This window comes from Myiozetetes cayanensis, unplaced genomic scaffold, assembly GCF_022539395.1.
Source record: "Myiozetetes cayanensis isolate MyiCay16 unplaced genomic scaffold, myiCay2020 scf2-11, whole genome shotgun sequence".
Lineage (NCBI taxonomy): Eukaryota > Metazoa > Chordata > Aves > Passeriformes > Tyrannidae > Myiozetetes > Myiozetetes cayanensis.
In genome coordinates this window covers 7,422,924-7,436,163 of record NW_026087411.1, presented here as the reverse complement: position 1 = coordinate 7,436,163, position 13,240 = coordinate 7,422,924, and the positions used below count along the sequence as shown (strand labels likewise).

At 44.2% G+C, this 13,240-nt stretch overlaps 2 protein-coding genes across 2 annotated transcripts in view; both read left to right on the top strand.

Moving 5' to 3' along the window:
* MACROD2 (mono-ADP ribosylhydrolase 2) overlaps nucleotides 1-13,240 on the top strand; it is a 1,470,694-nt gene that overhangs the window by 1,439,828 nt on the left and 17,626 nt on the right. The gene's annotated exons all lie outside the window — the stretch shown is intronic.
* On the top strand, nucleotides 5,291-12,482 carry CNRIP1 (cannabinoid receptor interacting protein 1). Its single transcript, XM_050314987.1, has 3 exons — nucleotides 5,291-5,618; nucleotides 6,322-6,466; nucleotides 11,031-12,482. The coding sequence occupies exons 1-3, from the start codon at nucleotides 5,440-5,442 to the stop codon at nucleotides 11,193-11,195; spliced, it is 489 nt and encodes a 162-aa protein (XP_050170944.1). The 5' UTR covers nucleotides 5,291-5,439; the 3' UTR covers nucleotides 11,196-12,482.

The following is a 13,240-nucleotide window of genomic DNA, read 5'->3' as shown; positions in this document are numbered from 1 at the left end:
TAGATAACCCAAAAATACAGGTCACAGGCAATGACTCAAATTAAATACCTTTCATGATGTGGCTGGAAGCCTAAATTTTAGCTGCCTTGAGGTCAAAACGCTACAGAGCCTGGAGCAAGGATTAGAGACCAAGAATGGGATCACAGTTAACTCTTCCTTCTGTCTCTAGTTTGCTCTCCACCTTCAGGCCTAAGGAAACCCCTTCACCAGCTGGAAGGGCTTATGGGGAGCGAAGTCAAAAGAACGTGCTGGCATTTTCCTCCCTGCAGGCATCCTTTCCCCAGATTTTCCTGCTCACCTGCTCCAGCTGACTCAGTATTTGTGCTGAGTCAGGATGACAGGGCCCTGCACAATAAATTGATGATATGAAATGTCCAGGGATCCTCTTCAATAGAATATCTATATGACCTTATACTAAAAAGTGGTTTGATGCAAACAGAGAAGGTTGCTGACTCCACAATTTCACAAAAGCTCCATTTCTCATTTGCCTGCATGAAAAGACCTTGGGGGTGTGAAATGTAATTTTAAACACATCCAAAGATTCAAGAATTTATCATTAACTACCTAAGCAGCTCAGTGTCAAAGCACAGAATCACCTCCATCCAATATTAGCTGAAAGCAACCACTTTTATAACACTTCTTTGCACTGTGCTGTTTCTATTTCATCTTCAAAGCTCAGCTCGTCCTTTTGCCCTTCTGCCTTACACATCTGGAACAATCCTTTTCTTTAACACTGAGGTTTGGTTTCATTTATCAAACACCACCCCAGGGGAGTCAGCACTTATCTCCCTCCAGGCAGAAATAAATGGTTCACGTGACACAAAGTGGTCCTTAACCATGCAGTGGCCGTGGCAGGTTTGAGGGACAGCCTGGGCTGTGGATGCAGATCATCTTTGTCCAGCCTTTCCTGGAAAGCAGCACCAGGCATAAGACAAAGGAAGAGCTGTATTTCTTCTGGTTCTCCACAGAGGGGAGGAAGAGCTTTGTCTGGCAGAAAGACAAAGTAACCTGCAATGTGGAAGCCTGCTATAACTTACCTTGCTCTCCCAGTGTCCGTCTGAAGTAGGTAAAGGTGTGTGATGTTGGATGAGCAGCATTTGTCACAAAAGCACTGTCTGCAACAGAGCTGAGTATCTTAGCTCAGTTAACTGGTGAACAATCTGTTCTTGTACAGGAGATGTTGCTGCTATATTTCTTCAGAATATTCTGCTTTATTTCTGCTGCTTCACAATCCAAGCTCCTGCAAACACTAAAAAAAAAAAAAGTGATCAACACATTTATCCGAGCAAGGGATCTATCTGAGAGACCAGTGAGTGTTTATATAGCAAATTGAAACAATATCTTTCGCAAATAAATATGACAGCTGCAAGGAAGGCAGGCAGTTCCTCAGTTTGTTACATCAGCTTCACTGCTCTCTCCGTGAGCCCTTGCAGAGCTGGTTCAAACATGTTTACTGTCCTGTAAACCACAAGCCCACCCCATCTGTAACAGAGCACATGAGCTCTCCGTAAATATGCAGCCCTACAACAAATCAAGCTGCATTTCCAGGGGAAATTATAACAAATGCTATATGTCCAAAATAACTGTCTGTACAGGAAAAATAATACACACAAGTGATCTGCGAAGGAGATAAAGACTGTCCAGCTTATAGGTTCAGTAAAGCCCTTTCTCACTTCTGCACAGAGGGCTCACAAGAATCACAGTATTAAATTCACAGATGGCAGGTGCAAGTCTCAGCACAATTCCCTTAACAGGGAACCACACATATGGCTGTTTTTAGTGAATGAGATACTGTGGCTTTGCATGCCCTACTTGAAAAGAAACCCCAAACTGCGACATTTCCAAATGTAGTGCTATGCTAAGAAAGGAATCAAAGAGGGTATGTCACCTTAGAATCTAAATGCTGTTCTTTGGCTGTCTTAAATGAACCATCTGGAGCTGACCTCAAGGCACATTTTATTATTTATTTAATGATTGTGGAGCTATGCAGCAGGATTAGTGTATTAGCAAGGAGGCTTGCCTGCATAAATGCTAACACTGAAAAGCTTATGCAGTTGACATATTATCATATCTAAGAGAGATCACACTGAGCAGATGCAGTCAAGAGACCAAGCTGATTTCTCCAGAATGTTTTCCACACAATGTAGACCAGCACAAAACACAGGTCAGGGCTTATCTGCATGTTATCTCTGACCTTTCATTGAAAGCATCCAACCTCACCTCTCCCCTACAGTAGTTCCCCATCAGTGGCACAGCAGGGAAGGTCCCAGCGCAAGAAAGAGGTCTTGGAGGATGTAGCTGCACTGTGAGAAGATTCTCCTAGTTTTAGGAAGACAAAGAGAGATGACAACTGCTGGCTGCTGCTCACTCAACACTCCCTTCAAAAGAGGGGTTTGTCAGCGCACAGGTGAGTGCTGCAATCTTCCTTCTCCAAGGTGAAGGAATTAGCTAAATGTACCTTGCTGACACCACACAACAGGCTGGGAAATGTCAGGTGCCACGGGAAAGAAAAATAGATTTGAAGGACTGAAAAAAACCCAAAACCCTACCCCCTCCCAAAAAAAAAAAAAAAAAGGCAAACCAGAAAAAAACAATTTTGTAGTTTGCGAAGACATTAAATATTTCAACCTCATGCTCAAATGCAGCTTTAGAGAACAGAGGAAGAGACACAAATTTATCTCTTTGTTCCTGGAAGTAAGTTACTGCTGTGGTTTAGGAGAAATAGGACCTTGTCCTAGGTCTATGACACATATCTATTTAGAATTTTGTAAAAATCAGCACCTTTACTCTTCTTCCATGACTCCTTCTTCCTGGAAGTATTTTCCTCCCTACAGAATATCACACAATTAATATCAAATAACCATGTAGCAGCCTGAGGGCTGGGACCCACAGAAAATCCCCAGGGGAACTGGAAGCACAGGGGTTTCTACAGCCAGTGCACATCCCAGAGCATCAGGCACCTCCACAGGGATGGGCCAGGTAGTCAGTCTGCAGGTCAGGATCCAGGGCATCCATGGTTGGATATGTCTGTAGCAGAGCTAGAGACCAGCATAACTCAGGAAAGAGCTAAACCCCAGGACTGAGCTAAAATAGAGCCCATGGGCTGCCCCAGGTGAGGCTGATCAGGATCATTAAGGTGGGCAGCAACAAAATGAACTTTGCAGAAAGACTTAGGCAACTCCTCCCCTTGATCTACACTGATAAGGTGCATCTGGTAGGATCAGATAAGTAAATGCAGTAACACATGTGAAGTTATTAGATCGATAAAAAGAAAGGCTTTGCCTAAATTCAAAGTTCCTTCTTCATAAATGTCCTACTCTCACCATGTTTCACTTTCACATGGTAGAACAGTTGCTCAGCCTACGCATACACCATCCATAATATGATGCTTTTTAAGTTCTCCCTCATGTTTTCCACTTTTTCCGAACAGTGGTCTGGAATAAAGTCACAGCCTGAGCTGTGTCCATAGAAAGATGATCATTCAGGCAGAAATAATAAGGGGAAAAAACCTCGTTATAGATCTGACCTCTCACGTACTTGGGAAACTAATTGCAATCAATGTCTTCAGCCACACACAATTTACTACAACATGATATGTCTGGCCCATGAGGCAAGTAAAGCTGATCCCTGACAATGGCCATTACCCTTCACACACCACTTCAAGTGACACTATCAGATTCCCCACGTGTGAGGCCCCTGTGATTTCGTACTGAATTACATTTAAACTTACAGAAGTGGGAATTGCTGCAAGCACAACTTCCAGGAAGCCATGAAGTGCAGTAGTTTCCACAGAATGTAACAAAATATGAGAATTTCCTAAGAGTGAGGAAATTAGATAAGGAGAACTGCACATGTGGTCTTTTTTTTTTTTTTTTTCCCTATGGAAATACACAGTTCTGAGCGGCAGGGATCATGTCCTGCCCCTATCTTTGTGGAAACCTCTCTGGCTGAACACATTATGAAGCCTATGTTTGGCTGAATACCTAAGCAAGGTAAATACAGTAGGATTGGGGGTTTTTTGTTGTTGGTGTTTTTTCCAGAGTCTTTCAGCAGAATATATTATTTTGCTTAATGTTCATAAGAAAATTAACTCCCTAAGTAACCTATACACATAAGTTACTGCAGCTGGGCAATACTATGTCTTCCATTTGGCTTAGCAATACATTTTCACCACATGTGTACATCCCAGCCTTAGAAAAGCAAGGAGCAGGTCAGGTACAGTGCAACATGTAGCTGTGAAATTCTCCTAACAAAATAATTAACTCTAGCACAGGACTTGGGCCATAGAAACATTTTTTGCTTGGACATTACAGCAGCCACAAGGATGCTGCAGTTTTAACAGTAAACAAGAACAAATGCAAAAGAATGGAAAAGATGCACTAACGTGTTCCTGTGTTAAAAGAAATCTCTGTTAGATGGGAATGAGGCAGAGGGAGAGTTGAATTATGATACAGTTTTTAGTTTTGGAGACCTTTGTGCTTGAGCAAATAGTACCAGCCACAGGTAAAGAGCAGCATTAAAGATATGAGATACTGATCTGATACTGTAATTACAGTGGGATTTTTTTTTCCCCTCTCCATTTGAATAAGAAGATTGCAATTAAGTGATTAAAAAAATCCCAGCAGAAGCCCTGACCAGCTGGATGTTGAGGGAGCAAGAAGCTGACCCTCAGCTCGGGGCACGGTGATTCCGACAGTCAAGAAAGTGACCTTTGGTCCAGGCACGGTGACTCAACAAAACCTTTTTGCCGCACAGGGGGAGAGAAGATCCCCAGAGCTACAGGACCACGTCTTTGCTCTCCGCCCTCCCCTCTCTCTCGGGCAGCTCCGGCTCCTGCGTATCGCTGCGCAGATGCTTCAGCAGAGCTCTGTCAGCCCAGAGGGCTCGGTCAGCCCTCGGAGCGCCTTTCCCTGTAGGATTTCGGGGGGAAGGGGGAGGTGTTCATCCGGACGAGGGGATCTGCGGGATGATCTGGGGGGGCTCCCTTGGGCCGGAGGAGCGCTCGGGGCGCTGCCCGCCCGCGCCGCTGTCCGCGCCCGTGGTGCTGAACCGGCCCCTCGCGTTTCCTCCGCGACCAACCGCGGGATTAAGGCTGCAGTAATCGGGGCCGGATTAACTCCCTGGAAACCGCCTGCAATCTGAGCAGCTGCAAATGTCCCCCAGACCGGGATATGGGGCGGAGGGGAAGGGGAGGGGGGGGGCATCCACCGTCCAGATGCTGCGCCGCGATTAGTGGGAGGGGAAAGAAAAAAAAAAAATAATAAATCTAGTATCTCATCCGCTGCTTTTGGGAAGGGCCGGGCTGGCTGGGATCCGGCAGCCCCTCCTCTTCCTCCTCCCTCCTCCTCTTCCTCTCCTTCGCTCCCGTCCAAGCCGCCTTTTCCGCGGAGGGGGCGAGACGCGCGCAGAGCCCGCAGCCCCCCGCTCCGGCCGCAAGCGATGGGCGACATCCCCGGCCTCGTGAAAATCAGCGTCTCCCTCAAAATCCAGCCCAACGACGGGGCCGTGTATTTCAAGGTGGACGGGCAGCGCTTCGGCCAGAACCGCACCATCAAGCTGCTGACCGGGGCCAAGTACAAGATCGAGGTGTCCCTCCGGCCCGGCACCGTCCAGGCCACGTAAGTGCGGACGCCCCGCGCGGGGCGGCTCCCCTGACCCTTCCCTGCCCTCCCCTCCCTCTCCTCCCCTTTATTTTTAGAGGTTTAATGTTCTTTCCTGGCAGGCTGACAGCGCGGGGTTGCCGTGATTTCTGCCTCCCCGCCCTTTTTTTTGCTTCGGTGGCCCCGTTTCTGGGTCCCCGGCCAGCTGTTCCCGGTGCTTTGTCCTGGCTGGGAGGGAGGGAGGAAGGGAGGGAGGCCACGTTTGGGAGTCGCTTCCTTCCCTCTCTTTCCCCACCTTCTCCCGGAGAATTTTTTCAAGCCCAGCTCCTTTTCTCCCTCCTTCCCGGCGGTTTTTCCTGGAGGAAGAAGCCCCTGCAGCATGCCCAAGCCTCGCTGCAGCGTGGCAAAGCAGGGACAGGGACCAGATGGGGAACCAGCTCTGGGTGGAGGGGCAGCCCCGCAGAAGAGATTCGACTGGCCTCTCCCCAGCTGCTGGAAATCAGATCCCTCCTGCTTTTCCTTGCTACTCCTTCCCTGAGTGCCTACAGAGCCCTGACATTTTTCAGGAGCCCCAGTGAGTCAGCAGCACATGCAGGTCTGCTAAAAATCCCTGAAGCATCCCCCAGCACAGAGGCTGCCAGGCTGCAAGCCCACGTGCTGGCTCCAAGCTGCCAAGGAAGGGGATGAAAGGGATGAAAGGCTGGATCCTGTCTCTTCGCAGGACGATGGGCATCGGGGGTGTCAACGTCCCCCTGGAGGAGACATCGCGGGATGCACAAGTGGCCTCTTACACAGGAATCTACGACACAGAAGGGGTGCCCCACACCAAGAGTGGGGAGAGACAGCCCATCCAGGTCAACATGGAGGTATGTATATCTCCAAACCTGGCATGGGAGGGCAAAGGACGGCAGCAAGGGGTTGACTCACAGAGAGAGTGTGGAAGGGAAATATTCCAGGGCAAAGTCTGATCTCAGCTGCAGCCTCCTCTTGCTTTGTGTCAGTCAGGCTGCTGACCAGAATGCAGTCCTGCTTCATTCTCTCCCCAGAGAGCAGCAAGGGCCAGGGAGGAACAGGGGATTTTCCAGAGACCTGCAAAGCCCTTTGGGGAGCTGCGGCAGAAAGAATTGTGAGCTGAACCTCTCACCTCTTCTAAAGGACTTAACCAACTCCCACCAAGTTCCCTGGCTAGAAATCCAGTCCCTTGGCATACAGGGACCCCTCTTCCTGCCAGCATTCCCATTTTATTTTGATGCAGAGCATGCCCTAGCACAAGGGCTGACTATTCTTCCCTTCCACCTGTCATCTGCAGGATGCCTTAGGACCTGCCAGAGACTGAAAACATGTGTGAGAACAACCCCCCAGGGCCATCTTCTCCCTTTTCCCATATGCTTCCATTATCTGCATCCACAAACTTTAGTTCTTATTCAAGTGGCTCCTCACCCCAGTCTTAAAGAGAGGCTCCATGGCCCCAAAGTGAGATGACAGAAGCTCCAGCCCATAAGGCAGCAGAGCTGACAGAGGACAGAAAGAGCAGCAGGCAGATTTCCACAGCACTCTTCATGTGATATGCTTGGCATGCAGAGGGAGATTTGTTTTGGTTTGGTGGTTTTTTCCCCTCTCCTTATTACAGTTTTGAGGAATTCCTGCTGTTTATTACATGTCTTCTGTACCAGAAAGGGTAGTCAGGGCAGTAAACCATCTTCATCTGAAGCTCTCTTAAGGGTCTGGTCCCACTTATACAAGTTTAGGACCTTGCCAAGCCCATCAGATTTCAGCATTTTCTCACATCTACTCACAGCACAAAAGATTTCATCTTGATCCTGTTTGGTTTTTTTCTAGAACCATCATTTAGCATGGAAATCCCCTTCTGAATAAGAACTGTAACATCTCCATTTGGTGTTTCTAATAATTACAGTGTACCTAAACTTAATTTTGGAGACCCACATCACATTAACAGTTACTACTTCATAGTCTTAGGTTAGTAAGACTACCCCGAAGTATCTGTACATGTTAATTCACTTTTCTATACAGCCACTTCCTTTTAACACCAAAGAAAACTAAACACGTGGTATTACTTCACAACAAGCTTAACAGGGCTGCTGGATGCCACTGTTGAGCATTGTAGTTATATTTCCCAGTGTTCTTACATCACGAAGTGGAAGGGCAGCATTCCCAAGAAACCATCTGCTTTGACTAAGGCATCCCTAATCTGATACTCACCTTTACCCTTAAGTGCAGCACGGATGTGACCTCTGAAAATCTGGAAGTTTAACTTTTCTTATGGAGAAAACTGAGTCCAATGACAACTGAAACATAAGGACGGTCTGATTTTCATACAGAAGCTCTTAAATGGTTTGTTGAAGCATCAAAATGAGTAGCCACAGTATTTGCCCAAAGAGTTGTTTTTACAGATCAAATCCTGGGATATTGACCATGAAGCTAATAGGATTTTCAAGCATTAAGTAGGTTCTCAATCCCTTTTAGGATCTGATCTTGATAGATAGGTTCCTCAGTACAGACTTAGATGTCCACAATTGATACTTCTAAGTATTAAATAAAGGCAACTCAGCAGGGATTTACACGTTTAACTCATCATTTAGCTGCTTAGCTAAGCAGAGCCGTAACAGATTTAGGGAACCAGCCTCAGTTACCCCAATCTGAAAACTGCTTTGAATGCTGACTTCCTGAATCTTCAGAACTGGGCTTATTGCAAACAGCTTTAAATATTCCTGCTTCCTTCCACTATGAGGAACTTCTGCCTCTACTTCCTTTTCTAGAGCAGACAGGATCCTGGTGCATCCTAGGGAGGTAAGGACAATATTTAAGGCATAAAGACTGAATTCACATTAGAAATAGACTGTGAAGTCAGTCCTGCAGTCAAAAAATTGTCTGATATTGGCAATGTAGTGCCTGAATGATTGAAGGTCCAAAAAGATCCATAAGAATCTATTTCCTATCTGCTTTAAAACTTTGTTCTTTCTGTCCCTGCTTTAACTGGCTAGTAGATATCTGACCTGTGACAGCCAGAGTTTATATATTTAAAACAACAATCCTGATTCTGAATTGTTTCTGTTACCTGAGTGCTCAATTATGCACATTATCCAATAACTGCAGAACTGTCTGGCAGATGGCGTAAACTAAGCCAGAAACCTCTCTTTGGGACTCATTTTAGTCTTAATCAGACTGAGATTGAATAAAGAAGCCAGACCTCTATCCCTCTATTTAGCCATCAAATCATCCCAGCAGGCAAATGCCAAGGGAGTGATTAAATAACTTTTCAAACCCATAGCACTGGATGACAGAGAAGAGCAGATAGGGAACTACACTTCTAGGTCTGAGCTGTGAAGAGTGGAGCCATCCCTCCTCCCTGGGGACGGACCTCCTTGGCCCAGTGGAATAGCCAGGATTCAGCTGCTGGACCACAAAAGTTCAGGGGAGCTCTGATGATGAAAAATGTTCATCACACCACAGAGCTTCTGCATCTGCCAAGTACTGGGCTGGTGGGAGGCATGTGGTACTAGAAAAGCTCTGGAATTAATTCTTTCCTTCTCCTGAAAATCCACAGCAGTCAAACTACTCAGGGTAGCTCAGCAAACTGGGTCATTGAGGGAAGATGGAATTTGTTTTCTTCTTCCATCTTATTGAAATTCAGATCCTCTATACATTAGTGAAATTAATGCTGCTCTTGTGTTGAATCACCTTCTACAAATGTTATTAGAAATGCCTTTTCTTCCTCAGTTTCCACACTGAGTGTGTGCATAGCCAGTGTGATTAACCTTTACTATCTTGCATTATGAGTGCATCAGGACTACTATCAAAGATGATTAATGAAAAAAAGTCCTTACTTAGGGTTTTAGTTGATGGGAGAGATAAAATAGCATGTACATCTGATTCTCTCTTTGTCAGAGGAAGTGGCAGAAATATTTCAGTAACTCTTTTAGGTAATACTTGGAACTAGTGCCAAATGAAACCCTTTCACTTAGAGCACACAGCAATTCCTGCTGTTGTCAAGGCTAAATTTATCTTACCACAGTGGGCTGAGGGAAGGTTTAAAGCAATGTCCATTACACAGCAGCAGCTTACAAACTACGTCTTGAATTAGAAAAAGAAAACAAACCAAATTTGTCCTTTTGAGAGAACTGGATACAGCAGGCTTTTCTTGGAACTTGGGAAGAGTCCCTGTGTAAAAGGGCTTTCATACTGACTTTACAAGTGCAGTTATAGCAGGCAGATGATAAAAGGTCAGCTCCCAGGCACATGACAGGAATGGAAAACAGTCAAGTGAAGAAGCTGTCATAAAAGTGAGTGATGGAAATATTTAAGGGGAAAAAATGTGAAGAACAGTCCTGTTCAGTCGCAGTGAATTCATTATCTACTATAATCCAACAACAGAACACAATCAACAAGCCGTACCACTGGGACCAACAGCAATAAATACGTACAGGCTTCACGCCCCCACTTCAGATTCTCTGCAGCGTCTCAAGGCACAGGAACTCAATTTTTCCATCACCATTAAAACTGAAATCATGACCTATCCTTCAAAGCCTCACTGGGGTTTTTCTGACTTTGTACAGGTGTCTAGCAGTGGTTTAAAGAAAAAAAGCACCCTTCATTTTACAGAACTTGCTGTAGGCATAGTCTCATTCACTTCAAAGCTGCAAGAACAGTCAGACTACTTGCAGTCGTCTCACTACTTCTGCACTGTATTAGACACTTATCTGCTAAACTGGTTATCTCCTTCCTACCTGCTGTTACTCAGCTGCACTATCACAGTCCAACCAGCAGTTACAGAAATGTACAAGGAGCTTCTCTTACCTAAGCATCACGTAAAATGTGGAATAGACTCCCAGGGAAGGAGTAAGCGGTGCAATAGCAGCACATCTCAGTCAAGGCACTGCAAACACAAGGCTCCAAAGGACAAAGGTATCAAAGGTTTCAGACTGAGCAAAAGAAGGAATCTTCCCAGTCCTAACTGCAGGCTCTAGGTATAGTACGAAGGTTAAGTGATGGTCTGTATCGCTGCAGATCTCTGGTACATGATCTACAGTATATACAAGCCATTTTGAGGTCACTGGGCCAATTACTGCTGTGTCATCTTAAGAAAGGTTATAGCTTTGATTCCTGCTGTTGGTAACATTTATCCATATGGGAACTGGAGTATTTTTTACTCCCATGCCTTTCCCAGATGTTAGTGCAAAAGGACAGTACATGCAAAATCTGATCCTTCATGTTTTATATATGCCTAAGCATAAAGGACTTTCTGATTTCCAGAGCAGGCTTTACAGATCTTTGATTTATTGATCTGAGGAACAATAACCCCTATATCAGCTGGTTTGTGTTCTGCAGTTTCATGAGTGTTGTTTCTCATTAAGAGAGAGAAACCAAGAAAAGAACCAGCTCACTAACACTGATATTCCCTCTTCCTTGCAGTTCAACGACATTGGCACTTTTGAAACAGTCTGGCAAGTTAAATTCTACAACTACCACAAACGGGATCATTGCCAGTGGGGAAACAGCTTTGGCAGTATTGAGTATGAATGCAAACCAAATGAAACACGCAGTCTCATGTGGATCAACAAAGAGACCTTCCACTGAAGAGATGGGAAACCAATACTGCTGGACAATCTCCCTAAAGAAAAATCTACCTTTTTAAACCAGCAAGAAGCCTTAACAAAGGCGTACTGAAAGGTTGCTTCATCCATAAGGTTCCAAAAACTACATTGTATATACAGGTGGTGCCACTAAAATATTTGCCTATTACCGTGTTTTAAGTTTACCATGGCATCTGCAATATTCTTTATCTGTCACCCTGAGAATACTGAAAAGTTTATGGTAAAGAGTATCTGATATCTGGGTAGAAAGTCATACCACCATAATACTGTTGTAAGTATTTGGATTATTCCCCATAGATGTAACAATTTTTGTGAAGTGTTTTGCTTTATTGCTTAGGATTTGGATCAACATCACATTGGTGATTTCCGTATTTACATTTGTGTTTGCTCCTAAATCGGTGTGTTCCTTCGAGCGTTTTGTTGTACATGTCATCCCAGTGGACAGCAAAAAATTCAAAATATGGATATTTGTAGGTTTAGCTAAATGGCAGCTAATGCACTGTTGGTATTGTGCTTTCACAACAAGGAATTTGGAAACTCGTTATCCGTTTTGTTGAGTGCTGTAAGATATTCTGTGAAGTTTGCTAATTTACCAAATCTCTCCAAATAGGATTCTTTGTTGTTAAGTTTCCCAGTCTCTGAAACAGCTTTAGGAAATGGTACAAAGATGCAACGAAGGAAAAGCAATAAATTAATTGTGGTATCAAAGACATCTAACAACATGGCTAAGATCTATCTTAAGATCATCTAGTATTCTTGAGAGATATAGCAGCCACACTTAATTTAGTTCTTAAAGTTCTGATGGTCAACTCAGTTTTTGTTTTAATGACACGTTGCTCAAATCAGTTAAATCCTACAAATCAACATTTTCAAACCTGACCACTGTATTACACCAAAATTGACAGGATTTCTGACCAACAAACACTCAGCAGTGCGAAGGGTGCGGATCCTGATGCACAATTTACACATGCACTGCACTCTTTCAAATAAAGAAAAGCATGTAAGCATTTGCATGGTTATAACTAAAGGTGCTACGTAAACACTACATCAGTGTTTAACACAGAGGCAACACAAAACAAATGTGTGTTTCCTTTCAGAAAAAAAAGTAAAGCAAGAAAACAACTATACTCGTCCCACCCCCAACTTGGGTTGAAGTAAGCTGTTAGTCAGTTCTTGCATATCTGTTTTTCCCCTTGTGAATAATTTGTAAATTGTGTATGTAAATGGTAACCATGACTTTTGATCTTTGTAATAAAGGACTTAAACAATTTCTTCTCTACTATGGCCACCTAAATGAGCTGAAAATACTGTATGAAAAAAGTCAGTGGCTTTAGAGAGTCAAACAGCAGAGATTATGTAGCCAGTGCTTTCTAAGAATGCAGTTCAAAGTACCTCCTGTTGTTTACCCAAAGCTCTTGTTTCTAATTAATGCAATAACACTCAGTAGAGCTTATTAACATGCAGCTTGTTGTACTAACACAGTGTGGAAAGTAGAGATTTAGGGCAGAAGTAAAAAAACAAAGAAATATTTTATTCCCCTGAATCAAAAAGCTCGACTGGTTGCAGGTTTCTACAGACAAAGGAGCCTGACAGTAGCACTGATGGAATACCCCACTGGAATGGTGAGCTATCCAGCTGCATCTCCACTCCAAGGCAACATTACACAGGCAAATGTTACTGAAATTAAATTCTAGAAATAATCTTCTGCATTAACTTCTTTCCAGACTCTTCCTAGGAAGAATTCTTCAAAGGGAAAAACCTGAACAAATTGAAATGAAATCTGCACTTCAGGCAGAAGTGCTATTGGCATCACTTCAGCAGAAGTTTCCAGATAAAGTGCTTTAAAAATTCCATTGATTACAGACTTCCAGTTGTCAATCAGTTCTATCTCTGCACTGCTAGAAAAGTGATTTTACTCTGCAACGATTGGCATATTTTGGTTTATTTTTTTTGTACATATGGATGGAAAGCACACTGGTAAGAAATACATACCATACATAGTTAGCAGACAAACTTCTGTCCTAGTAA

Excerpts from the sequence above, each read along its gene's own strand:
- CNRIP1 (XM_050314987.1), top strand. The coding sequence starts at position 5,440 with ATGGGCGACATCCCCGGCCTCGTGAAAATCAGCGTCTCCCTCAAAATC. Across the intron at positions 5,619-6,321 it reads CCCGGCACCGTCCAGGCCAC|GACGATGGGCATCGGGGGTG; the intron begins GTAAGTGCGGAC and ends GTCTCTTCGCAG. Across the intron at positions 6,467-11,030 it reads CCATCCAGGTCAACATGGAG|TTCAACGACATTGGCACTTT; the intron begins GTATGTATATCT and ends TCTTCCTTGCAG.